Source organism: Lampetra fluviatilis, chromosome 18 (assembly GCF_964198595.1).
Source record: "Lampetra fluviatilis chromosome 18, kcLamFluv1.1, whole genome shotgun sequence".
Taxonomy (NCBI): Eukaryota; Metazoa; Chordata; class Hyperoartia; order Petromyzontiformes; family Petromyzontidae; genus Lampetra; species Lampetra fluviatilis.
Window position 1 is genome coordinate 2613582 of NC_136292.1, and position 25349 is coordinate 2638930.

The window sequence follows — 25349 nt, forward strand, 5'->3', positions numbered from 1 at the left end:
ATAATCCATCTGGTGCCTCACTGTATTGCTCCATCTCCTCGAGTGAACGTCCTCTCAGACACGTCCCACTCCCCTAGCCACGGACGCATAACAAGATGAGCGCTGTGAATACTGTTCATGACGCATTCCCAGTTTCATCACAGTTGTGCTATTGGAGTCATGTCAGGAGACGAAGGATCCATTCTTTACGCCCAACAATCCATGCTCAATCCCCCGTGGTATAGCATAGAACGGCCGAAAGAATCAGCATTTGTAGAATTTCTTCTGCGATGTCTTCATGCCTTGTTACATCGGAAAATGTTTACTCTGTGGCAGTACAACTGACATTTTTAATTGTCAAGAGTTTGCATTTAGCTAATTTAAGTAAACATGTGTTGTTATCTTATGTAGATAAATATCGCGCCTTATTCCAAGGCGCTGAACAGCAATCATAAAATCGTACATAAGATGATAGTCGTTGAGATAAAGAGTGGGGTTATTGAAAGCGGTGCTGTCGTTCTGGTAACAGTTAGGACAACGGGCTGAGACTGACTTTCTCCACTTGAGAAGCTCGCTTAACCACGGGTGGTCGAAATCTAAATTTGAACTCAGAATCTCGGCTCATTGCTGTGAACCGGAGTCGCCCAGGGATACATTGTTTAACTTTAAAATCATTCATGATTGTGCATTACCTTCATCATCATCAGTGTTCCTTAACGATCACAATGAGGCCCCAGTGTTCACAATCGAGTGCATGCACCAGGCATGTAAGAATCCAACCCCACTTCGTATGATTCCTTGGTTTTAATATGGGGGTCATGATTTTGATACGATTATTTTGTTTCCGTATTTATTGTTTGTTACACATGCTCTGTCCCGTTTGTTTAGTCTAGTTCCGTTAGCCTAAACGTAACATATCATATTAATCATCATCAGTGTGGTTGAAATGGGCCTTGGCTTGAGGAATGAAAAGCGACACACTGGATAGCTACGTCACTGAGCATCATAATTATATCCACTGCTGGCTGCAGGCCTCGCCAAAGCCACCATCGCCATCTCTCACAAGCCACCAGAGATGCGACAATAAATCTACCATATATACACAATTTACGTGCATATTGTAAACAATCACGGACCTTGCACACGCACACTTGCACACGCACATCGCGACCGTAAGAACCCTATTGCAATCAGTACCCCGAGCGCACCGTGATCGTGATTTTCGCCGTTACGTTTGCAATTCGTGCCGCCCAGTTGGAACGGCGAGCGCCCAGTTGCAACGGCGAGCGCACCGTGATCGTGATTTTCGCCGTTACGTTTGCAGTCGTGCCACCCAGCTGCAGCGGCGTTCGCTGCGCCGAGGCCAAGCCCCCGCTGTGCCCGCCCGACTCGGCGCTGCGGGGCGGCGAGCAGGCGGAGGGAGAGTGCTGCCCACGTCCCTCGCGCTGCGAGTGTGAGCGGGAGCGCTGCGTGCCCACCGTGTGCCAGCCTGGACACCGCCGCGTGCTGCTGTCGCACGCCACGGGACAGCCCGGGGACTGCTGCCCCCAGTACGGCTGCACTGCCGGTGAGAGGCGTGCGCGTCGCTCCGCGCTGGATTCTCTGCGGATGGAAGCGGTGTTCTTCGTTTAAACGGGGAGATGCAAAATAAAGGCGCCCCCCCACCCCTCCGACACTGCCCACTATCTCAGGCTTAATTGAAATAGATTCTTTGGCATGTGACGCGTGCATGAATATGTGTGTGCGCGCGCATAAGAATGGATTGCTTAGCACATTATGCAAATTGTTTATATGGGGTTAATTTGCTGGGCGCACGTTATAAATGAGCGAGACGATACAGATGAGACAGACAATCCTGAACAAACAGACACTACAAATAAGATACACAACTTACATATCAGACATACAATACAATGTCACAATTCATATTGCGATAGAGTATATTTAATTGCAGATGAGACATCCTGCTAATTGAGGCCATCTAGTTTTATTTCTCCATTCATGTTGCATCATATAACTGCCCCCCCCCTGTCAGTTACAAAAAAAACATTGAGAAAGTCAGTGTTTTATGTTTTCTTCTACTCAAATCTGGCTCGCATCTCGCCACCGGCGGTCGTAAAAAAACCATTGAAACTAATCACTAATTTCCATTCATTGTCCATGAGCAACAATTCGGCTTGCGGCAGTCTGACCAAGCTCGATATAAAAGCCACGCAGCGGGGGAGTGGTGGTGGTGGGGGGGGGGAGAAAGAGAACAAATAAAACCATCATGAAACCTGACTTTGGGAGCTCGAACTGAACTGCGCACAGCTGGTTCACGTTTCTGTGAATTCTCGAGAGTTCCTGGGGGACTGGTGAGAGGCCTGGGTTTGTGGCGTCATGCGTCAAACCCAGCGAAATTTACGGAGGCCCCCTCGGGAGGGTGCCCAAAGACACCTTCATTTACGAGCCGAAGGAAATTCTTCACGTGATTTTATGGCATCGCTCATGTGCTTTTGATGTCACGAGTTGTTTTTCTTTTTCTTCATGGTTTTCACATGCATCTTGATGTGAATCGTAAATTGCACGAGGTGGGCGTCTTCAATAGCCAGTACAAGTGTCTACGTGCAGATCCAGCCAGTGCGCTGCCGGAGATGGTGACAGGCACCTGCTTTTTATTTGGTCCAGATTTTGTCCTTTGTATATTCATGAATTGATGAATGTTTAGCTCCCGCATCTGTTTAAAATGATATAATAAGATATTTGGTAAACATCTTAGATCAGTGGTGGGGGGACATTTTTTGCCATGGGGAGCAATTCTTTGCCATGGGCCGCATAGAGCCTTATAAATACATTTGACAGGCCGCACATTAGCACACGCATTTTCAGTGACTTCTATTGCTGCAAGGGTCTCTTGCAGTGGCAGAACTGACAGAGTGAGAAAAAACTGTAAACGGTTTTTTCTAGGTGGCTCAGCCATTTGAGCAAATGGCTCATAATCGGAGGTTTGTGAGTTCATATCCTGATTGGGTGTTGAATCAGCCCATTATCCCTGTATGGTCGATAAATTAGGTACCGCTCAACAGTGGTTGGCCTTTGGATAGACCCCCACCCTCCATTATAGGTATGATGAATTTCCACCAGTGGCTCAGGGCTGTAAATGGAAGATATGCACCCCGCCTCGATGCTCATTTGAGCAGAAAATCACTTTGACTCTTTCTTTAGTGTTTGCAGATAACAATCAATCCCCTCTGGTACTAAATGAAGGCAGCTAAGATGCTGGCGGTGATGGATAAATACCATTTGCGGTCTGCTTGAAAGTGGTAGGCCTCATGTGGCCATGGGCTGTATTAAATGAAGTTTTTTGGCCCATGGTTCGTAGGGTCCCTGCCTATAGAGTTTAGATGAATGACATTTTTGGCGACAGAGGTTTTTCTTCTTCTTCAGAATTAAGCGAAATAATTGTAAAATGGTTATTAATGTTTTTGCCAGATCACTGTTTTGCTTGTACGGTTGACATCATACGCGGTAAGATTAATCGTGGTTTTTAAAAAATAAAGCAAATAAATGTATATATATTTTTTTAGTCCCACGGCCACCCACTCCGCTTTCACTCGTGCCGCCATGCCACCGTGTTCTCATTGGCAGCGAGGCGGTACATCAACGGGAGTCACACGGGACGCGGCTTTGACCCTTGGCTGTTTGCTCTGTTGCCGTCCCAGCCGCTGTGGGACTCGACTGCAGCCAGGAGACGTGCTCCCTCGAGCAGGACACGGCCTGTCCGCCGGACAGCTTCGCCGTTTTCGGTGGCGGGATGAGCGGAGACGGGTGCTGCCCGCAGCCATCCAGGTGACAGTCGGTGGCCACGCGTCGTACACAATGCGACGGAATAATAATGAGAATAACAACTGCACGGCCATTTGATGAAAATAGAACTGCACGACGCCTCTGCTGTAGGAGACGCCGGCCCGAGGTGAGAAAAGATGGTAAAAGTTGCTCTGAACGTTTCGGACAGTGGCCAAAACGCAGGCTTATCTGCCCTTCGTCAAGAGTTGGCCTTTCCCACTGCCGGTGCATCCCACTGCAGAGGCGCCTTGCGGTGCTGTTTTCATCAAGTTGTCCCCGCCGCTTCTTAAAAGTGCTTTCCCGTACAGCCATTTCGTCAATCCACTGCAGACAGTGGACTCCGCCTCCATGCCGCATCAGCCATGGGCGTTGCTCGATCACACTCCATCACGCCGGTCAAGTTTGATTGGCGGAGGGGCTACACCGTATCGGCGGCAGGGTGGCGCAGTGGTAACATGCGCGCCTCGCGGCTAAAAAGGGCCTAGGTGAGATTCCTTCCTCGGGCGCCGTTGCGTGTGGAGTTTGTGTGTTCTCTCCCCCCCCCCTGTTTTGCATGGGTTTCCTCCGGATTCTCCGGTTTCCTCCGATAGCTAAAAAACCAAACAAACAATGCAACTGGCATCGGCCAAACATCCCAAATGCTGAAACATTGCCTGCAACCGACTCAGTTGGCATGACGACAACATCGCCCCCTGCCGCAAAACACGTGGCAGGACCCTCCTGAAAGAAAAGCATCTTGAGACTCCGCGAGGCTTCCCTGGGTAACAGAAGCGAAACATTGCTGCGAGGATTTGCCGCTGATTTTGTTAGCTATGACCGGGAATTGAACTCGGATTTACCAAATTCGTAGCGCAGTGCGCTAACCAGTGTGCCTTGTAAAGGCACCCTGAAATCGGTCACCTCCACAGGTTGACACTTTATTTCCGAAGGTGTTTCTACAGCGAGTATTATTTAATGATTTGTTTCACGTTAATTGCGTTGGGGATGTAATTGATCGTTTAAAAACACAAGTGAGAAAATGTGTTATATTTCCTGTATGTGTATACAGGCAATGGCCCTTCTTTAGATAACTTGAATCGAGATGCTGGAGAGATAGAGAGAGCGGACAATGGTTATTTGTGTTTATGACGGACGTGTTTGAGTTTCTGCTGTTGTTCGTGCTTGTGCACCGACGCCAGTACAGCAGCAGAGTCACCAAATTATTTTCTGCAATGCACTGGTGGGGGAGGAAGTAAATAAGTAAAGTTCTGATAAGAGAACACTTTGGTATATAAGCACATTTGGGACTTGCTCCCTGGGGGTGTGCATATATCCAGATTCCACTGTGTATAGAGAAAGAAGAAGAAATAAACAAGTAAGTATACATAAAGACGTACGAATAGCAACTTAATTCAGCAGAAAAAAACCCACAACGGACGGAGGGATGCTTTCTTGCGGAACGTGGGTGAATATTCTTGCCAGAGAGATTCTCCTTAGATCTCAGTAGGTGGCACAGAATTAAACAATATTCCGTTGACAACAAAAGGATAATTTAAGGGCATGGTGACGCGTGCAGTTGGAACGCGGCTAACGCGTTGAGAGAATGCAACTTGTCGGCAATATATTCCCCCCGTTGCCAGTCCTACACAAATAAAGAATCTTGGCGTGTACGACGTAAGTTGCCTTCTTTGGCAAAACAACTTTGAGGGAATAAAAAAAACAAGTCAACAATCTCATCTTCAAAGGCCTCTCTGATGTGCTGCTGCTGCTGCTGCTGCTGCCGCTGCTTCTGCTGCTGCTACGCTGTGTCTGGCCCGGCCTCTAGGTGCGAGTGCCCGGGGGTCTGTGAGCTGCCTCGGTGCGAGGCGGAGAGTGAGCCTCGTCTCATCACGGCCGGCGACGGCAACCCCGGCAGTTGCTGCGACGTGTACGAGTGCACGAACGGTGGGTACTGTTCAGCATGGGTGCCAATGGCCAGCACGCAGTACACACACACACACTCACACGGGATATGCTCGCATGGGTTGACTATGTATGGTGCGAAATAAGTTCAACATACATACATGGGAGCTATTGGCCACCACGTACGCAGCACAAACATGGAATCTTCTGGGAAGTACGCAATGGCAGTGCTGTAACCCAATGGAGGCCCTAAGCAGAAACTTTGCTAAATGGAGGTGTGATGATTGACTGGGAGGCTGATGATCGACATGCAGTCGCCGTTTTGATTACATCCGTTGTGTGGTTTTCCAACGTAACAACGTGAACCGCGGGACGGCAGTGGCACCTTCCACCCCAAAATATAAATTTGACAGCGGTGTATTCGCAGTCCAGCAAATGTCAAAGTAATTGCATGGCTAAATCACGTATAACTTGGTCTCTCATGGTTGCTCTACACAAGCCATACGAATAAAATAGAGCTCGTCAGGATACACAACTTATATCGCAAATTATTAATTGACAGAAGACAATAAAATGCACCTCAAGTGTTTTGTGAATTGTGAGTTTTTTTCAAATGTTTATTAGGATCTGTATTCCATCTAATATTTGCTTACGTTGCCTTGCACCACTACTGGAAACACGCATCACACACGAACCAACCTTTTCACCTTCGCGGAATTGTTTGATTTCCTGTGCACCTTGACTGCAATGCCACTCCTACTCTTTTCCCTCTGTGGGATAAAAACAAGGGGTTGAACGTAACACCTTTCTGACTGGCAGTTTCGCTGAGCTGTACGTTTCTTGGAAGCGAGAGGGATTATAATTGGAGTGGTCAGCTGTGGCAAAGGGTCTATTTGGACAGCATCGCCAGTGGAAGCACACATACGTCCAGTAATCATTGCAGATTGTCTGGCATTAAGCGTTTCACAAGGGGTGTTTCTTTTTTTTTTATGTTCGCCAGTTCTCCCCAGTGGTTGAAACAATGGGGCAAGTTTATTCAATTCCACCCCCCCACCCCCACCAGCCCCAACTCTGTTCACCCAGCAGTATGAATGGTTACGCCGCAGTTCATCGAACAGCTGGTTGCACGCGGTGTATGTATGTAGGTTGAACTTCTTTCGCACCCTACGTAGCCAACCGTGCTAATTGGATATGCGGGGGACGGCCAACAAACCAAATAGAAAAAGCAGTTCTAAATAAATTAGTTTTCAATTTAGATTTCAAAGTGCATAAATCCAGTGGCTTCCCAATATTGGAAGAGGAGGGGCATTCTAGACGGCCACAGAAGCGCATCTGAAAGTGCTCGATGGTGCGGTAGCGTGTGGTAACGTGTGGTAACGTGTGAGTTACCCCCCCACCTCTTCCATGTCGTCCGGCCAGCGTGGGAATGTACGCCAAATACCCTCGACGAGAAGAGCCCTCTAGAGCTCCCCCGAGTGGAGGCCCTTCCACCAGCAGTGGCGTGGGCAAGCAATTGTAGGGCTGCGCCTTGACCTTTAACACACTAAGGTTACATTGTCTGGACTCAGGTTTTAGAGGAATTCTGGATCACCTACTCTTTTGGGCATGCCGTGTTGGTATGAATGGGGGTCATGTCTACATTGGCGTAACCTTTCCTCAAAATCCCCATACTTACCCACTGATTTTCAAAATCAAAGTCTCAACGTTGTAAGTGCATGTGTGGATTTAAGTTTCGCAAAGCCACCCCTTCTGTGTTGTTGATGACATTTTTAGCTGGAGAGCAAAATTAGTGGCATTTTGGAGTTCGAGTTTAAGCCACGCCAAGAAACACAGACGTGCGTGTGTGTCACAGTTGTAGATAGTGCATGACCGGCGCAGGGGCACATGTGCAAATGTATGTTGTCGTATTTCACTTGATTCTCTACACTGCGGATTTAAGGCTTCATTGCTACAAACCAAACACCAAAAGAGAGAGAGAGAAAAAAAACCTTGATTTCTTTGGACCATCAAAGCTGTCCTGTTCCTGCCATGCCAAATACAGATGCTTGTGACAGAGAGCAAACACCTTGATGCGGCCTTGGAATGCTAAAAAAAACGTTTACATTGGTTGCCTCTGTGGCACGATGAAAACAAAATAGTGTTTCTTCATGTATAGATATATGCATGTATGTTGAACTTCTTTCGCATGATACGTAGCCAACCGTGCTCATCAGAGGTGTGGCGGAAGGACAACAAACTAAACACCAAAAGCAGTTCTAAAATTACGAGTGGCTTCCTAATATCGGAAGAGCGTTCCGGAAAGCCACCGAATCGCATCTGAAAGCGCGCGATGCAGTCACCATCTTTGTTGGGTGGCTCGCCAAAAGCCGCTGTGATGATGACCAGAGCTCGCGTAATGGTTTATGCTCCTTTAGTATGTTTGCCTGTGGTGTTACCAACCAGAGGTGGGACAAAGTCATTGTTATGCAAGTCCAAGTCGAGTCGCAAGTCATCAAATTCATGACTCGAGTCTGACTCGAGTCCAAGTCACATGACTCGAGTCCACATCTCATAGGTGGGACAAAGTCATTGTTATGCAAGTCCAAGTCGAGTCACAAGTCATCAAATTCATGACTCGAGTCTGACTCGAGTCCAAGTCACATGACTCGAGTCCACACCTCTGTTACCAACGCTTGCAAAAACATTTTCCTTCTCCGTGCCAAATTGCAAAAGTAGAAGGGCGACACGTACTGTGCGTGTTGATTCATTAAAGTAATAATTAAAGCACGTCCGCCGAGGAGATGGAGCATCGACATTGGTATGCGTCTAGGAACTAAGGGGATCATAGCATCGCAAGATCAGGAGGGAGCACCGTTATTGGGGAGGCCTTTATCCAGCAGTGGATTGAACACGATGATGAGAATGATGATGGAAACAACAAAATAATTAGTCAACAGACTGCCAAGGTGAAGGCTTTCCCACACTGCGTCAGCCATGCCGTTCAGTGCAGCTTAGTGAAGGGGGAGCCCGTGATTGGTTCAGATATTACTAATCATTATGAATGCATTACTAATCGATTAAAATAGTATGATTGAGAACCTTTAGTGCCTCGTTAAATTTGTGTGTGGATGGCTTACAGAAAATGCTCATACCGCATTAATTTATTCACATCTTACGGACTGTTTTTAAGAAATTATGGAACGAAAAAAGTTATTTCATACTAATTGGCTATTGATCAGTTACCCAGTCGTTGAAAGTACAATCAATAGGTGGAAACTAACAGAATTTTGACAACATTTACTGCTTGTTGATCAACGAATTAAATCCGAAGATAATTACGTAGAACAGCATACATACGGTTGTACCCGTGCTCTGATTTAGTTAACATCGATTCTTAAGTGGATAAGACGTGCATTGAACTGTGCATGTAAACAGGGGATGTGTCTCAGTTTATTCCCCGTGCTGTATTCCCGATAGAGAGGCGTCAAGTGCTCGCGTAATGCATGATGATCCTGGTGACCTGAATTAAATTTCTGGCCACGGCTAACATCCGTGGCAAGTGATGTCTGCACCGGTCATGGTGGGTCTCCTCTTCTCCATCCTGCATTAGCTAGGATGAAGAAGTATGGTCAGACAACCCCAATTCCTTAAATATGATCGAGACTACTAATGGCTGCTACAATCCCCACAATTTAACAACTGATGTATTGCTTCCATCGGGGTTTTTGGTGGGGATGGAGGGAGTTTGGGTGGGGGGGGGGTGAAATCATTACACCCCTATACAATATCTATCATATCCACTCAAATAGATTTATTGGACACGGAGCCTTAACTTGTCTATGCACGCACGGGAAGAACAGGCATGATCTCACGCACCTATAGGTGTGAATGAGATAAGAAGGATGTATTTTAACATTCACGTGTGTGAATGCACCAACAGCTTTAGATGTGTCTCAACACACACAGAAAAGTGCCTGTCTGTGTATGAGCTTGCAAAATATTAGACAAAAGGCACGTAAAAAAAAATACTAATATTTTTCTACAGTACTTGTACAATGAGATTAATAAATAAAAAAAACTGCACATATATAACATACATATTAAAGGGTACATTAATATATATTTTTGAAAAAAAATGTCTCCGCATTATTGAATAAAGGGTCCAGGGTTTGAATAGCAGCACAATGGTTAGTGTCCGGTGCCATGAACCTGCTTTTCCTGATTTCGATCCCCGACCACAGTTAACATCAGTGGCTTTCGACCCCTTACCCTTCACAAACCCACGACACTGACCAGCATGGTGAAGTACAAACAAACAAACAACCCCCACAGCCGGCACAGGATGGAGGTGGCCTTCGTCAAGCAGTGGCTTAACAGAAGGGCTGTAAATTGTTTGTATTGTATAATCAATACGGCACTTGGAAACGTGCTTTTAAATAGTGTAAACGCCACATTGACGCCAAAATCGTATGCATTGTTTTTGATGTAACAAACACAAATTAATGTTGAACTATAAATAACTTTACGGTGAGTATGAAGCCTTTCGCATCATCACAATTACAAGACTGGTGATCGCTTACAGACTCTTTGGCCTTCTTTGTTAGTGGCACGACATTGTTTGAAACTGCAAGACAAATGCTTGACAGCTTAATGAAGAGAAAGTTACTGGGTAACGTAGCGTATTAAACGGCATGCCGTGGCAAGAATCCAGTCTTGGCATCGTCCTAAATTGTGGAGGAGGGAGGCGGGACTGTTAACCAGTGCCAAATGCCTGCAGCAGTTAGAGGCCACCTAATGGGCTTCATTTTTCAATCAGAAAGGAAAATTGGCTCCTGGGAATAATGGACGATTTGGTAGTAAAGTGGACAAACGGAAGAGAAGGCCGTTTTTTTGTTGAATTGGCCACTTTAGAAACAGTTGACCTCGAATTAGCGGCGGTGCTATTCCAAGTTTGTTTTGGAAACCTCTTTTTGTTTGTTTTTTTATTTGTGCCGCAACTCTTCGCTCTGGACGACGCTTCTTGTCTGTGGATGATTGCGTCCAGCGAGAACATGGGAAGACAAAAAGAGAATACAGCTGCACTGATCACCGCAGATGTTGTTATCTATGTTTTGCGCTGATGACATTCTACCAGTAGTGTAAGTCATTATTTACATGGTATTGTCTGAGGATAGCAGTCTTTCATTTCTGCTCATTCTGGTCCAAACGCCCCACAATAGAAACTCGATTATTGAAAAAAATCAATTTCGAATCATAATATAATTTTGCGGAAAACCATCGTGTTAATAGTAAAATTTAAAAATAATGTACAAACCATTGTCAATCCACTGCTGGATGAAGCCCTCCCGACACTGTATTGGCCATGGGGGTTGTTTATCCATACTTCACCACGTTAGTAAGTACGAGTTGCTGAAGGGGCAGCAGTGGGTTCACAGAGCCATTTGAGACATCGCGAGCAAATAATGTTAGCCATACCCGGGACTCAGGTCGGGTTTACAGTGCAGTTAAACAATAAATATTACTCAAAATCAAGTACAGTTTGCCAAAGATGTGTAATGATTGGTTGCTAAAGCATACATTGGGTTGATAAAAAATATCAATGTTAATTCATGATTACATAAATGAGTTTGAAAGTAATTTATTTTGTGTGTGTGAGAGAGTGAGAGAGGGAGAAGTCAATAGCGTTGTTATAAGCAGATGTATCGATGAATGAGCCAGATGGGAAAAGGGCCCAAAGCTCGTTCCACACATTCTCTGATGGATGATTGTGCGATGATGCTCGGGCTGTGTGCCTGGGCAGGTTTGCTTGGAGGTATAATCGTAATAATGTTCTTTATTTTGCATCAACAGTCTCAAGACTCGTCTTAAAGAGGGTATCCAAGACAATTTGTACTTATATACTTTATTTATTTTCATATATTTATTTTTAGTGACTTGCTTACCTTTCCCGTACTTTGCACTCCTCTCGTGTTTACGTAATGTTTGTTGTTTTGTAACTTTTTGACCCGCCCCTACTGGACATCTGTGAAAAAGAGCTTCATAGCTCATCGGATTCCTCCAGGATAAATAAAGATTCTGATTCTGAATTAAACGAGTATTTGGTATCTGGGAGGAAAACTCTGAGTACTCAGAGAGAGTATATAGTGGGATAACACACCAAGGTTCATACAGATGGATCCACAATCTAGTTGTTGTAGTGACATCTGGGTTTGGGAGCTCTATGTGACCCACAACCTTTGCCTGCAAAGTTCTAGATTACAGCACTTAACTGCCAGGTCTTCTGGTTTCCTAGAGCCGTTTTTCCATTGGCGCATCTGAGCCGAGCCAGCGTGGCGTCTTTGTGGTGCGGGTGATTTTCCACTGGCTGTTTGCCATGCTGGGCCATAAAACCAAACCCTGATACGCTGGCCTCACTAGGCATCCGAATCAGGCTCTGGGTCAAGCAGGGCCAGGTATGGGGCTAATACTAAGTTCCTTGTGTGTGACGCCAGCCAGAATGCAACTCAATTACAGCGTCTCCATGCAATCTACGCGCTTCCCGAACTCGTCCATTTGTAGTCATTCATTGCCCAACAACGGTTCAGCTCTTGCAGTGGAAAAAGCAAACTGGCGCTTCCTCTGCCGTGCCGGGCTAGGCTCGGCATCACGGCCCGCCGCCGGCGTGACCCGCTTAACCGAGGAGCGGCTGACTTGCAGAGACGAAGGCCACGTGCACCTTCAACGGCGTGGAGTACGGCGACGGGGAGATGTACCGCATGGACGCGTGCCGCTTCTGCCGCTGCCGCAACGGCGTCTCCTTCTGCTTCTCGGCGCAGTGCGGCGCGCTCGCGTGCCAGCGCCACTACGTGCCCGACGGGGAGTGCTGCCCCGTGTGCGAGGGTGAGCTGCCGATCACGCCGATGGTGATGATGCTGCTTTTAATGACGTTGATAATGACGACAATGGTGATGGCATTGATTCTCCTGTTCCTGCTGCTCATGATTCTGATGCTGATAACGACACTGCTGCCGATGATGATGCAACTGATGCTAATGATGAAAATGATGCTGCTGATTATGCTGATAACAATGATGACAATTGACACTCCTGCTGCTACTGATTATGATAATATCGGTATAAATTTTGAAATTGTTTTTTAATATCAAGATTATGCTCCTACGTGCAAAAAAATTCCCTTACATGTAAAAACCATTCCCTTCCACACAGTGTTTAATTGACAGTTCAACTCACACCTTGGACAGTATGAACACAAGTGCTTGCTGTATCATAGCTTATTGCTCATTTAAAAGGTACTTCACTAGAATTAAGTTACACTTTAGACTTTCTACAACTCAATTTTATTTATTGCGTAATGTTCTGCATTCATTCAGTTTTTTTGTTCTCTCTTCATTGCAATGGTTATGAGATGTTAATTACCTCGCCTGGTATGCAGAAGGTTGTGGGTTTGATCCAGATCCTGACACCTGATTATTTCTAGTTTGCATCTTCTCCACGTGGTTGCATGGATTTGGCTGCTGTACATTTGCACATGTAAAGTCACTTCGTTGAGCTTTCATTTGTGGCCAGGTCATGTCTGAAAAAAAGCTATAAAGCTCAGTGGGCATTAGCTAGCAACATAAAATGTTTTATTTACAGTTCATTTACAGCTTTGAATTGATAAAAAAAAATAGATTTCGACCGTAAACTATGAAACATTTATTACAGACCTAATAACCACGAACCGTAATCCTTCCGCATGACACAAACCCTAGTAACCGCAAACAACGTTCAACAACGACGACGGCCGTCTAATGGCCCCTCTGCGTTCTGAGCGAAGGCGTCTCTCTCCGCCACTCCGCAGAGCCCGAGATGGTCCCGAGGCCGTCGACGCTGCAGATGATGTGCTTCGCCAACGGCCAGATCCGCGCCAATGGCGACCGCTGGCGCGAGGACGACTGCACGTTCTGCCAGTGCGTGAGTGGCGAGCAGCACTGCACGGCCGCCTCCTGCCAGGTGTCCTGCCTCAAGCCCATCTCCGTGCCCGGAGAGTGCTGCCCCGTCTGTGAGGGTGAGCGATCAGGCCCCCCCCCCCCACCTGCACGCTCCCCCCAACCCCCCAACCCCTGCCCCCGTCACCCCCCCCCACCTCCCCCCCCCGCCCAACTCTTCTACCTGACAAAATTGTTTTGGATAGCATTCACCTCAAAATCGAACTTCCCATTAAAAAAGTATGAACATTATTTGATCATGTTATTCGAAGGTTATGATGTCTAACATACGTGCCTATTTACTTAAGCACATGCGGTGCATACATGGACCTATGGACTCACGTGGACACCCATAGACTAGTGCAGAGACCACTGGACTTGCATGGAGACCCATAGACTAACATGCAGGCCCATGGACTTGCATAGAGACCAATAGGCTAAATAATACAATAAATTACATTGAGTTGCTTGGGGAGGGAGTTCCAGAGAATGAGGGCATAGTTGTGAAAAGGGCAGGCCACCCATGGTGTAAGATCTTGTGAGCAAGCATTGTTACAGCAATCATCACTCCCTGCTGGCAGAATAATGCCCAATTGCTAGCCAGTTCTGAGTCACCTTGTACCGCACAGAGGTAACTGCCACTGGGGATGTCCATTCAAATGGTTGAAATGAGATGAAAGGTGCTTTGAGTTGCACAGGCAGTCAAGCACCGTATAAACGAATGTATGTTGAACTTCTTTCGCATCGTACGTAGCCAACCGTGCTCAGGCTTTTTGGGTGAGGTCACGTGAATGTTAAAGTGGTGTACACCAAACCTCTACCCGACACAGCCAATTAGTATGGTTTGTTACGTGAACAGAACGTGCCAATGTGTTACTACTTCAGCACCACCGGTTGTGTGTTAGAGAGCAAAACCCATACCACGTTTACATCTGAGTACGACGTTTTGCTGGTGATTACAACCTGCACCACGTGGCATTTTGTCAGATGATGCTGGTATGACACTTTTACATTGACGCGACCTCACTCACATAAATTTGTATCATTAATAATAATGGGCATGAAAGCCTGCATGCATATATTATCACTATTATTACGTAAGAAACTTTGATTGCGGTACTCATGAGTAGAAATTTAATTGAATATAAAGAAGAGATATATTTTCAAAATTGTCAATTAGTATGAAGTGAAGGGAGAGGTAAAAAACCATGAACATTACTGAGAAAGTGCCAAAATATTACGAGTGTATTAGCTGCAAAGTGCCTTGTCTGCTCAGATAAATGTAAGCACGCACATCGAGTTCACCTGCGAAGACATCCCGTCAAAACCATTCTGTACGGAAAACGAAAAAGTCACCAGCACTAAGCCAACCTTACCCATGTCTGTCACTCCGAGTGTAACCCCACGTCAATACCATTTTTGGGGTTGGACGTGACGGCTTTACCATTTTTTCCGACAAAGAATCGTTCTGACACCCAAATGGCACCGCTTAACAAGGGTGTTCGGTTGCACGCTCGTATGCACGTCGGCAAAAAATAAAAATATAGAGTGATTGAGACCTCAATAAATTAAGAGAAGGACCTGGGGGACTTGCAGTGGAACGCACGCTCGTTGCGACGCGGCGTGGGATTTCGGGTGCCTGCGGAGCGCACGAGGAATCCGTGGCCGTTTAAAAATTTGCGATCGCGGATCTTGCCGAGGCGGAGAGGCCCGCCTTTGATGGAAGCCGTGCCCCGCCGCAACCTCGCCACTCCACGCAGGAATGCTCGCTCGTTTCCACGAACGTAAGCGCGAACGTCTTACACGTGTACGCATCGGAGCGCACGCGATTTGTGTGCTGCGGCGCGAGGGAGAAATGCCCAGGCGCTGTCCTGCCTTAACCCTAATCGCTCGGGGGGGAGTTTCTGCTCCGTCTGGTAGGGCGCGCGCGTTCTCTCTCCCCGTTGGTGCCTACGTTGTGTACATTGTTCGCTGGCTCCCTGCCAAATGGCCTACTTTCACCCAAGTGCACACCGTACATTTTTTTTTCTTTATAACTCCTTGTCCTTTTGTTTTGGGATTTGGACGCGGGGGTGGTAGCCGGGGTTTGGGGGGCGGGGGGGGGCTCTTCATGTGACGAGCAGGTCTCCCAGAGGTGGACGGATCGCGGCGGAGAGCGAGTAAATGGCGGTGGCGAGCGATGGGCGCTCTCGCTGGCTGGTCCCTCGCGGCTCGCCGTGACAATAGCGACGAAACAAAAGCGTCGTCTGCAATGGAGCGACGGCGACTTCGCGTCCACGCTGCGACGGCGAGCGCCGCAGATGTTCCTTGTGACAAAGCTTCAGTAGTCGCGTGCGCATGCGCGGTGAACTTATATCGCACCGTACGTGGCCAACCGTGCTAATCGGAGGTGCGGACAAAAACACAAATAGAGCGCTATGCTTGTTATTCATTTAAATATTCGTGCAAAAAAAAGTAGAGAGCACATTTTTTTAACCGTTGTGGTTTTTTTCCGACACGAAAAAATGTTTGGGCGAGTGAACCGAGTGACGTGATTTAGTGCTGCCGTGTGGATGAAAGGATTCCGAGGCCGGGTGACGTTTCCTGGTGAGGGCTGCCCAGGGGTGTGCCGCATTTGGGCTAAACGTTAGGTGTGAAAACCAACAAGCAAAGCCTGTGTGTGTGTGTGTGTGCGAATTCACATTGGGTTTTTTTCCGAAAAGGTATTGTTGCTTAACACACTGCCCATTTGAATCACCCTGCCATTTTCTCTTTTCAACAGAGGTGGCTATTGGCTTTGAACTTTTGTTCCTAAAAAAACGATTTTAAACTAGCTTTTATTTGTCAGTTTTAAATTTGACACCGGCTCCCACTTGCAGAAATTCGTTTTCATACAAAGTCGCTGTTGATTTTGTACATTTGTATCTACAAAAAAGAAAAACCTGACTTTCCATCGCACATATACGAGATCTCAGGATGCTACCAGCATGGCATTAAAAAGGGCACACTGCGTAGAACAGCATATTTCGAGAAGAAGAAGCAAAAGGATTGCTTTAATTATTTATTTTTGTGGTATGGCGTACTGTGCCAAACAATTGCTCCCGAGTCTGGATAAAGTGAGCGGCTGAATTGATTTTATGCAGATGTGGAATTCCGCCGGAGCATTTTTGCGGCTGTGCACGTGCTCGCCTCGAACCCACGGCCTTATCCCCTGTCCACGTGCGAGAGCAACAGCAAGAAAGAAAGAAACAAACAAACAATCTGTGCGCCACGAGCACCGACACTCTCACAGCCACCTTAAGAGAGCCAGTGGGATCTGATAAACAGCAGATTTGAATCGATTCTTCGCCTAAATCCAGGTGAGAATTTGTGAAAAGGCATTCTGTAACAAAAACAAGGTGCAAATGGCACTGCATACGACGGGGCTTACGTTTGGAAGCGCTATTTGTGTTACGGAGCGGCACACACTTTAATGGCTTGTGCACGTGCTATATATTTGACGTTAGGACGTGGATAACATTTAAATAAAGGTGTTAGAGGTAGCGTTGCAACTTCTATTGTGTCCTGCTTATAAGGAAATTAAGATAATAATGGAGTGGTGGCGCAGTGGTTAGCATACTGCCCTCTGATCATAGTAATCCGAGTTCAATTTCTGGTCATGGCTCAGATCAGTGAAGAGTAATACCTCAACTAGTTCTAGGGCCTCCACTTAATAAATCTTCAGTGACCATAGTGGTGAAGTAAGGCCAAACAACCCCCTATTACTGATGTACAATCACATCTGCAATGGATTGCTCAAGGGTAAAAAAAACTAACATTTTTATTGTAACAATAATAATAAAATGCCACATATCTACCTGTTAAAGTCTCACTAGTTCTCAAGAGACTTTTTTCAGGGGGATGGTCTTGCAGTTGGATGTTTAACTGGTATCATTGCTGAGTGTTTGTCATGTGGAGGGAATGGGATATCCTCAGAGAAAACCCACGACACACATGATGAAAGGTTCCACTCAACACTGCCACTTCCTGTCCACACGTCCCAGCTCTGGGCCTACAGCACCTAGCAAGCCATGGTGGTCACCTATCCAAGTACTAGCTAGGCTCAACATCTGCTTAGCTTTAGCGTTATTTTGTCATGTGTTTTTAAGAACTTGGTTGAGCACAGTTCACTGGCATACAAGTGCCGGTCACTGGAAAAAAATATATACTGAGAGTAATTTCATGCAAACAACATCAGAAATGGTTATCGATATAACGAAGCAGGAGAGACATGAAGGACCCATACATGTGTGGGGATACAATTAAACCTGGGATGAATCACATCTTGGAGGCAGGATTTGATTTTTTTTAAGTAACATTAACTGTGTGTAAATTAATGGCCTAAAAGTATTCTTGTCCGACATGAAACGCCATTGGAATAATGAGCCACTGTAAGATGCAATTTTGCTGCATAACCGTGACCCTAAAACACCTTCAGATGCAGCAGTCAGTCACCATGGCGGGTGGGGACGTCAGTGGGATTTTGCACTTGCAGCTGCGGGTCTCTGTGAAGGCTTGTTGCGTTGCATGACGACCCTTTGCAGTCCCATAAGTTGTTTGCCTTGGCACCTTGACAGGCACAATTGCTGCATGATGAATTGCGGTATGCAAAACGTCCAGGGATTACAAAGAGAAGAGAAGAAGATAAGAAAACATTCTCGAAATTTGCAGCACGGCGAGTACATTGCCAGACGCATGCTCTGGGCTCTCCTGTTTGATGCTAAGAACGCAAGCTGATATAATTTGCCTTCCCCAATGGGAATTGTCCGACCACCCAAATTTTATTTAACTTTTTGGAGGTCATCGCATCGGGAGCCGTCTTATTTTTGTCTCCCAGGACAATGTCTTATTTCACTGCCTATTAGAACGTGCCAAATATTTTCAATCAAGAAAGCCGCTGCTCCCTTGCACATATATATAGTCTTCATCATCATCATTATTTTCAAGTGTGACCTATCCACTGCTGCGTGAATGCCTCGACCTATACCCACACCACCTCTCGTGATGGTCTGGTCTGTGTGATGGCCCAATCTTTCGCTCTCATGTGAATGAGCTGATCTCATCGCTCCATCTCCACAGTAGTTGTCCTCGCGGGGCATTCTGTCATCAGTCTCACCCATTGGCCATTCGATGATGCATATTGCCAATGCCCACATACTTTTGTTTACTCTGCTTTTTCTTTCGTATGACTGATGTAGATGCAGAGCAACAGTTACAATTTCGCATTCTGGTGGTCAAGCCAGACAACTGTGTCAGGAGCAGAGGAGTGCATCACTGTGATGCTTACTTTGTATTTGTGGACCGGGCATTGCGTCGTTTTACGTTGCACGGTCTGTTCTGGATGACCACAGTCGCATGCTGGAGAATTTTACATTTGTGCATCAGGTATCCACATCTGCCATGTGGTTTAGGGTGGACCATGAGCTTCGTCGAAGATCAAAGCAGGAAAAAAAATGTGTTGCGTTGGGTCTTTTTTGTAAGTTATGATGTTGCCTCTGATTTGTCTTAGTCCCCGTGTGCACGAGCTCTTCTCGTCATCTGCCAGCGCAATTCCAAGCCTGCATCTTACCATATCTTGTGCAATCTTCCATTTTTGGTTCATCTTCTTCAGCTGCATCCACGGTTTTGATTGACATCAGGGCGGGGGTGGGGGGGGGGAGTTAAAATGAAAAACCTTCTTTTGTAAGAAACATTCGCGTTGTTTTTGTCGATGCGCTTTACCCTGCTGTATTACACTGCTTAAGATATGGCGCTACCAATGTTGTGTCTCTAACAAGGGTGGCTGCATGACCGTAGCCTCTTATACACATGATCAGAAACACGCGTGCACGTTCGATCAAATTACACATTCAAGTAATGTTATTGCCTGTGGCAATACAATCGGGCACGCTCAGACACAATCTTGCTCTCAAGGACACATTGTAAAACACAACCAACATCATAGCATTAAACTTTGCCTTTGAGCAAATCACCGCCAATCTCCATCAGCTCTTAGAAGCTAAGCAGGTTTGAGCCTGGTTAGTATTCGGATTGGCTACTGCCATACATAAAGCAACGTGTTAAAGACTCCTACAAGTCAATGTTGTCATTCGACGGTTACGTGGCAAATCCATTTTTGTACTGAATATGTTTGACTGGGAAAGTTAGTGGTACAAGATGCCGGGGAAAAACAGCGAATTGAGTGAATACGCAATTTGAACAATCGGATGCATCTGACTATCAAGTTAATGAGCAATGTCACGAAGAAAGCAAAGTGGAATGCCACGATCGCTGATGTATTTGAGAAAGGACATGGCACGTAGAGTGAGAGAGAGAGTACTGTTCTTCAATGAGTCAATGTCTGTTCTCTTAGCTTCCACCAACCCGCACTGACTAGTGTGGTGAAGTATGGTCAACCAGCCCTCTTAACATGCGTGGCATGGGGGAGGCCCTCATGCAGCAGTTAACATCTCGCCATGGTGGCGAGATGTTAACTCCCTCACCTAGTATGTAGGAGGTTGTGGGTTCGATCCCGACCCGATGCCTGTATATTTAGAGTCTGCATATTCTCTCTCCCCGTGGAAGCGTAGTTTTTCCCTCCAAATTTAGAAACATGCGTCCAGAGTATTTGGCTGCAATGCATTTCTACACGATAAGCCACTTCGTTGAGCTATCATTTGTGGCCAGGTCGCTTTTGAAAAAAAGAGCTGCATAGCTCAGTGGGCCTTACATTGTTAAAATAAAAATAGTTGATATATTTCGATTTAAAGCTTTCATGACTGCAGGGATTCATCTTCTTGGTTCTTTCGGTAAAGTCACGTAGAATGGAAATAATGAAATAATAAAAATAAACATAATAAAATAATTCTCACGACGTTTCGGCCACAACGCAAGCAGCCGTCCTCAGGTGAAGAATAGGTCTGTCGGGGAGACAGCGTCTGTTGGGGAGACAGACCTGTTCTTCGCCTGAGGAGGGCTGCTTGCGTTGTGGCCGAAACGTCGTGAGAATTATTTTATTATGTTTATTTTTATTATTTTATTATTTTCATTCTACGTGACTTTACCGAAAGAACCAAGAAGATAGTTGATATAGTTATTAGTTTTAGTTTAGTCTTGACCACTGGTTATATATTTTAGCGATCCTTCTTGTGACATTCTCTGCCCAATAGCACTTTCTTTGTCTTTACAGTCAAATGTAATTTCTCTAGCTTGCACATCTAAGTCACATTCAGGTTATGCGTTGACATTTCAGTTGCGTACACGACACAAGGCCCAGTGACCAAGTGGACCTCGCCTGGTCAAATGAAACTACATTTAGTCACATTTTAGTTTCAGATCAACAAAAGGGCCGTCGGCGTGACGCGCACGCACCGTCACAGCAGGGGAGCGTGTTGACACCTTAGTTGCCCCGCCTCCCCCCTCTGCCTTTGTTTCCATTGCCCCCCCCCTCTGCCACGTGCTCAGAGCCGACGGTGTTCACGATTCAGCCACCCGTATGCAAGCCGGTGCCGCACTGCGAGCTCACCGAGGACGACTGCCTCTTTGGCTTCAAGCTGGACAAGGGCGGCTGCCGCACCTGCCTCTGCAAGTCGAGTGAGCGAGCCCCGCATGCCCACCCTGGGCCCCCCTCCCACCCGCCACGGGGGAGCACAGCTGGGACACGCTTAACGCGGAGAGAGAGAGACGCAGACGCACAATTCGTACAACTTTGAAGGATGTTAATGCTCGGTTGGCTAATACAAAACAAAAATCATCGTATGAGAATATCTTGCTTAAAAGAACGGCGTGGAATAGTTAATCTAGGTAAAGGTGCGGCCCCGATATTGCTTTCTTATTTCACTGCTGGCAGAAAGCACAGCTCTAGAGAGTCCCTCGAAAGTCATCTCTACTGCAGCCTTGCACCCCTGTTGTCCTCAATCGTAGAAAAAAATATGTTAATAAGTACGTAGGTTTGATGAAACAAAGTAGTTGTACTTGCGTGCCTGTGCTTGATTTGTGTTTCGATGATTTACCTTCTCAAAACAATCTGGCCACGTCTCACACCCCCAGAGAGGGCATCTCGCGAGCACCCCGGGTTAAGAACCACTGCTCTAGAGTGTATTTAATCTACGCTTCCACGCCTGCCGGACGTCTTGCAAGAGGTTCCCACACGTTACCCCCACCATAACTCTTAAGGATGTTAATGCTCGGTTACCCCACCATACACGACCTGCCGATGGAGGTCGGGCTGGCAGAGGGAGGTTGGGATTTAAGAAACTTGCCCCATTGTTTTGACTGCCACACCAAGAGAGCTCCAACTGGTGGTGCCTTGGGTTTGCAAGTCCATCACCCATTGTACCACGACGAGCATCCCATAGTTAATCTAATAGGATTAAAGTGCATTTTTTTTCTATTATATTTTATCCCCTCTCTTCTTCCCTGAAACCTGGGAGAATACCAGTAAAGGATTAGGGGTGGAAATATGCACAGACGGGGCATCTGTTTGTATTCCCACAGCCGCGTAATCTGGAGCACATGTACAACGCATGACCTTGTGTGTGTGCGTTTCTGCGGCTGCCAACCAACGCACGTCCCTGGAACAAGCTTCTCGAAACGTCCTTTAGATAGCACTCACCCTTGATGCCCACCCACAGTTCTGTGAAAATACTTTGAACAAATGATTGGAAGCATCCTTATGTCGTGATCCACACCCACCCCCCCCCCCCACACACACTCCCTCAGTCCCTTCCGAGAAATTCAATTCATTGTCATGGTTCAGGGTCCGTTACTCAAGATTCACTTGGTCAGATGTTAGCTTCCATCTCCTTTTGTCTGCTCCCATCAACCTAACCGAATATGATTTGTGCCATGATTGAATTAAATTGTAAATCCTAATTCATCAATTTCTCTCATGCACAAGTTAACTTGTGGTTCTCGATCAGTGCCACTGATTTTCATAAATTAATTGATGACGCATTGGTGCATGCCTGTCGATGTATCTCCATCCATCTGCTCCCCTGCTTATCCGTGCGTGCGTTCCCCCCCCCACCCCGCCCTGTGCTATTGGTGCTGCCCCACAGAGGCAGAGCACTGCAGGGCGCTCATGACGGGCTGCTCGCTCGAGTGTCCTCACGGCCACGTGCTCAACGCACGCGGCTGCGAGCTCTGCGAGTGCCGTCCCCGGCCAAAGAAGTGCCGCCCGGTGGCCTGCTACAAGACCTGCCCACACGGCTACATGTGGGCATGCTCGCAACACACAGTCACGCTGTGCAGACAATCCACTGCTGCATGAATGTCCCTCCATGCCGTTCGGTCACGGGAATCATTTGACTGATGCTATGTTTTTTTTTTACCCACAATGCTCCACATCACCGGTTAATGAGTGTGTATGCGATATTTACTTGTTGCGTTGAAGAGTGCCCCTTTGTTTTTATGGAGTATTCTTGCCAATAACATTTGGTAATCCAGCAGCATTTGTTTACCAGGCCTGACTCTGCTAGAGTTTGCTTGCTTAAACGAATGTTCTTGGACAATAATGGTCTGGAAAGCCAATAGGCAGAATGGACTAAAACATACCCTGCTTATATATGTTTCACCACACTGGTGACTGTCGGTTGGTGAAGACGGGTGCACAGGATCTGTTCAAATATTGCTCGCCGCTGATGTTAGCTGTGGCCAGGAATTGATCCCATGTGACCAGGTTTATAGGGTAGTGCGCTATTAACCGTGTCACCGAGTCATAATAGATGGGAACACGTATCGAGCTCATGGAAATTCCATCCGACGAGCTGTACTAAACACGGTGTAAGAATGTAACATTTCCTACAAAGTGAATCATATTTGTTTCTGTTAGAGAATGTAGCTGCTTATTCTGGCAAGCTTTGTCTGTGGACAGACCGGCCGCTGAAACTTGGAACCCCGTGACAGGTTGTAGTTTGCGATAAATCTTGACGTCTGTATGTTTTTCCATTTTGGAAAGGTCTCCCCTTTTTTTTAGGAACGTTCCACGGAGCTGTTTTTTTGTCCTTTCCGTGCATTTTCCAGGAAGAACAAGCATGGCTGCGAGGTGTGCCGATGCGCCAAATGCCCGGACTTCTCCTGTGACAAAGAGTGTCCCTTCGGCTACGCGGAGAACAGCAAGGGCTGTCACCTCTGCAGGTGCAAAGGTGACTGCAGTGCCTCCTTCAGAGCATTCTCATTTGCGGTCACTCCCCATGCATATGTTGTCACACAGTGCCTGCACACGTCCAAGGAATTTTCGCCAAGCCCGAATTTCTACAAAGCCTGTGTAGAAATCTTGACTTAAAGCTTTCGTGACTGCAGGAATTCATATTCTTTGGGTCTTTCGGTAAAGTCACGTAGGTAGAAATAAAATAAATCACGACGTTTCGGGCACAACACAAGCGTCTATCATCAGGTGGGAAAGCTTGTGTTGCGATCGAAACGTCGTAGTTTTTTGTTGTTTTCTTGAAACCTATCTACGTGACTTTACGTAGATAGGTTCCAAGGACGACTTCGTTACGTTGTTTGTTACGGACCACCGTCTTGTACTCTCATGCACTGCGCCTCTTTGAAAGAGTTTTTTTTTTAACCAAATTCGAAAAAAATTTGCTCATCTTGTTATTGTGGTTGCTGACCCCCATCTTAGACCATTGGTTCCCAACCTTTCTAGACCACCGTCAGTCAACCCTCTGGCCGCTTAAGTTTGGAATATTGTGACCGAGAGGTTGCGTTTTTTGATAAATCTTTGACGTTCATATGTTTTTCTTTTTTTCCATTTTGGCAAGGGCCTTGTGGGAAAAAATCGTATCTGCAACAGTTCCACAGAGCGCCTCACACCACGGCGGCCTTGTGCACAATCCGTAGTACGCAGACCGCAGGTTGGGTTACCCCGCTACTTTAGACCATTCACGTTGTAGCCTAATTCATTCTAATTAAGAAATATTTTTTTAAATGTAAATTCCTGTGTGATTCTGGGAATCAAATATAAATCATATATATATATTTTTTCTTTTTAAGGCAGTACCCAATTCATTGTTGAGCATAATTTAAGACCGAGGATGTATTCATGTAATATTAATGTTCCTTTCCTTGCATTCGACAGGTAATAAAAGTAAATTGTGCAGGCACACGTTTTTATTTTCACACCCACCCCGCCACTGCCCCCCCCCACCCATTTCAAATATGTGAAAAGCACCTTCACTTTTTTAATCATTATTACAGTTTTCATTGGTTGAAAACAAACTTTGGCTTGCACAATGAACAAAAGCTAGCGAAACTCAGTATCACACCAACATGCATGCAAAAGCATATGGAACATTAATACAAGCCGGCAAAGCCAGCAAATGTAGCGAGCATCTATTTTGTTCAGGTCCACAACACACGTGGAGGTGCACAGACACTAATTCTAAGGCACGTGCGTTAGTAATGCCGGTAGAGACATATATTTTCAATTGAAATAAAAAAAACGTGTTAAACAATAAAATATCTATTCATCAATCTCACAACAACAAAAAACAGGTACAGATCTGTGCAGTTGTGCGGCAAAGTTTTGTTGTGGTTGGTCGAGGAATTTTACGTTGTAGCTGTCAAGAAAACGTTTGCATTGTCCTCGGACGGTCGGTCGGACCGTCTAATGGCTGGATAGAAACGCTTGGCTTGTCGGCTGAGTAACAACCGAAACCGCATGTAATTTAGACTATGCCATGTACACCGCTACCTTGGCAACACAAATCTTCAATC

General features: G+C 46.3%; 1 protein-coding gene across 2 annotated transcripts in view; it reads left to right on the forward strand.

The window, feature by feature from the left end:
* Positions 1 to 25349, forward strand: part of LOC144937089 (cysteine-rich motor neuron 1 protein-like) — a 79589-nt gene that overhangs the window by 35755 nt on the left and 18485 nt on the right. For both annotated transcript variants that reach the window (XM_078864340.1, XM_078864341.1), the window contains exons 3-10: positions 1304 to 1546; positions 3681 to 3807; positions 5609 to 5727; positions 12361 to 12543; positions 13505 to 13711; positions 21093 to 21221; positions 22688 to 22844; positions 23652 to 23773. In XM_078864340.1, coding sequence (XP_078720466.1) covers positions 1304 to 1546; positions 3681 to 3807; positions 5609 to 5727; positions 12361 to 12543; positions 13505 to 13711; positions 21093 to 21221; positions 22688 to 22844; positions 23652 to 23773 — 1287 coding nt within the window. The remainder of the gene's footprint in view (positions 1 to 1303; positions 1547 to 3680; positions 3808 to 5608; positions 5728 to 12360; positions 12544 to 13504; positions 13712 to 21092; positions 21222 to 22687; positions 22845 to 23651; positions 23774 to 25349) is intronic.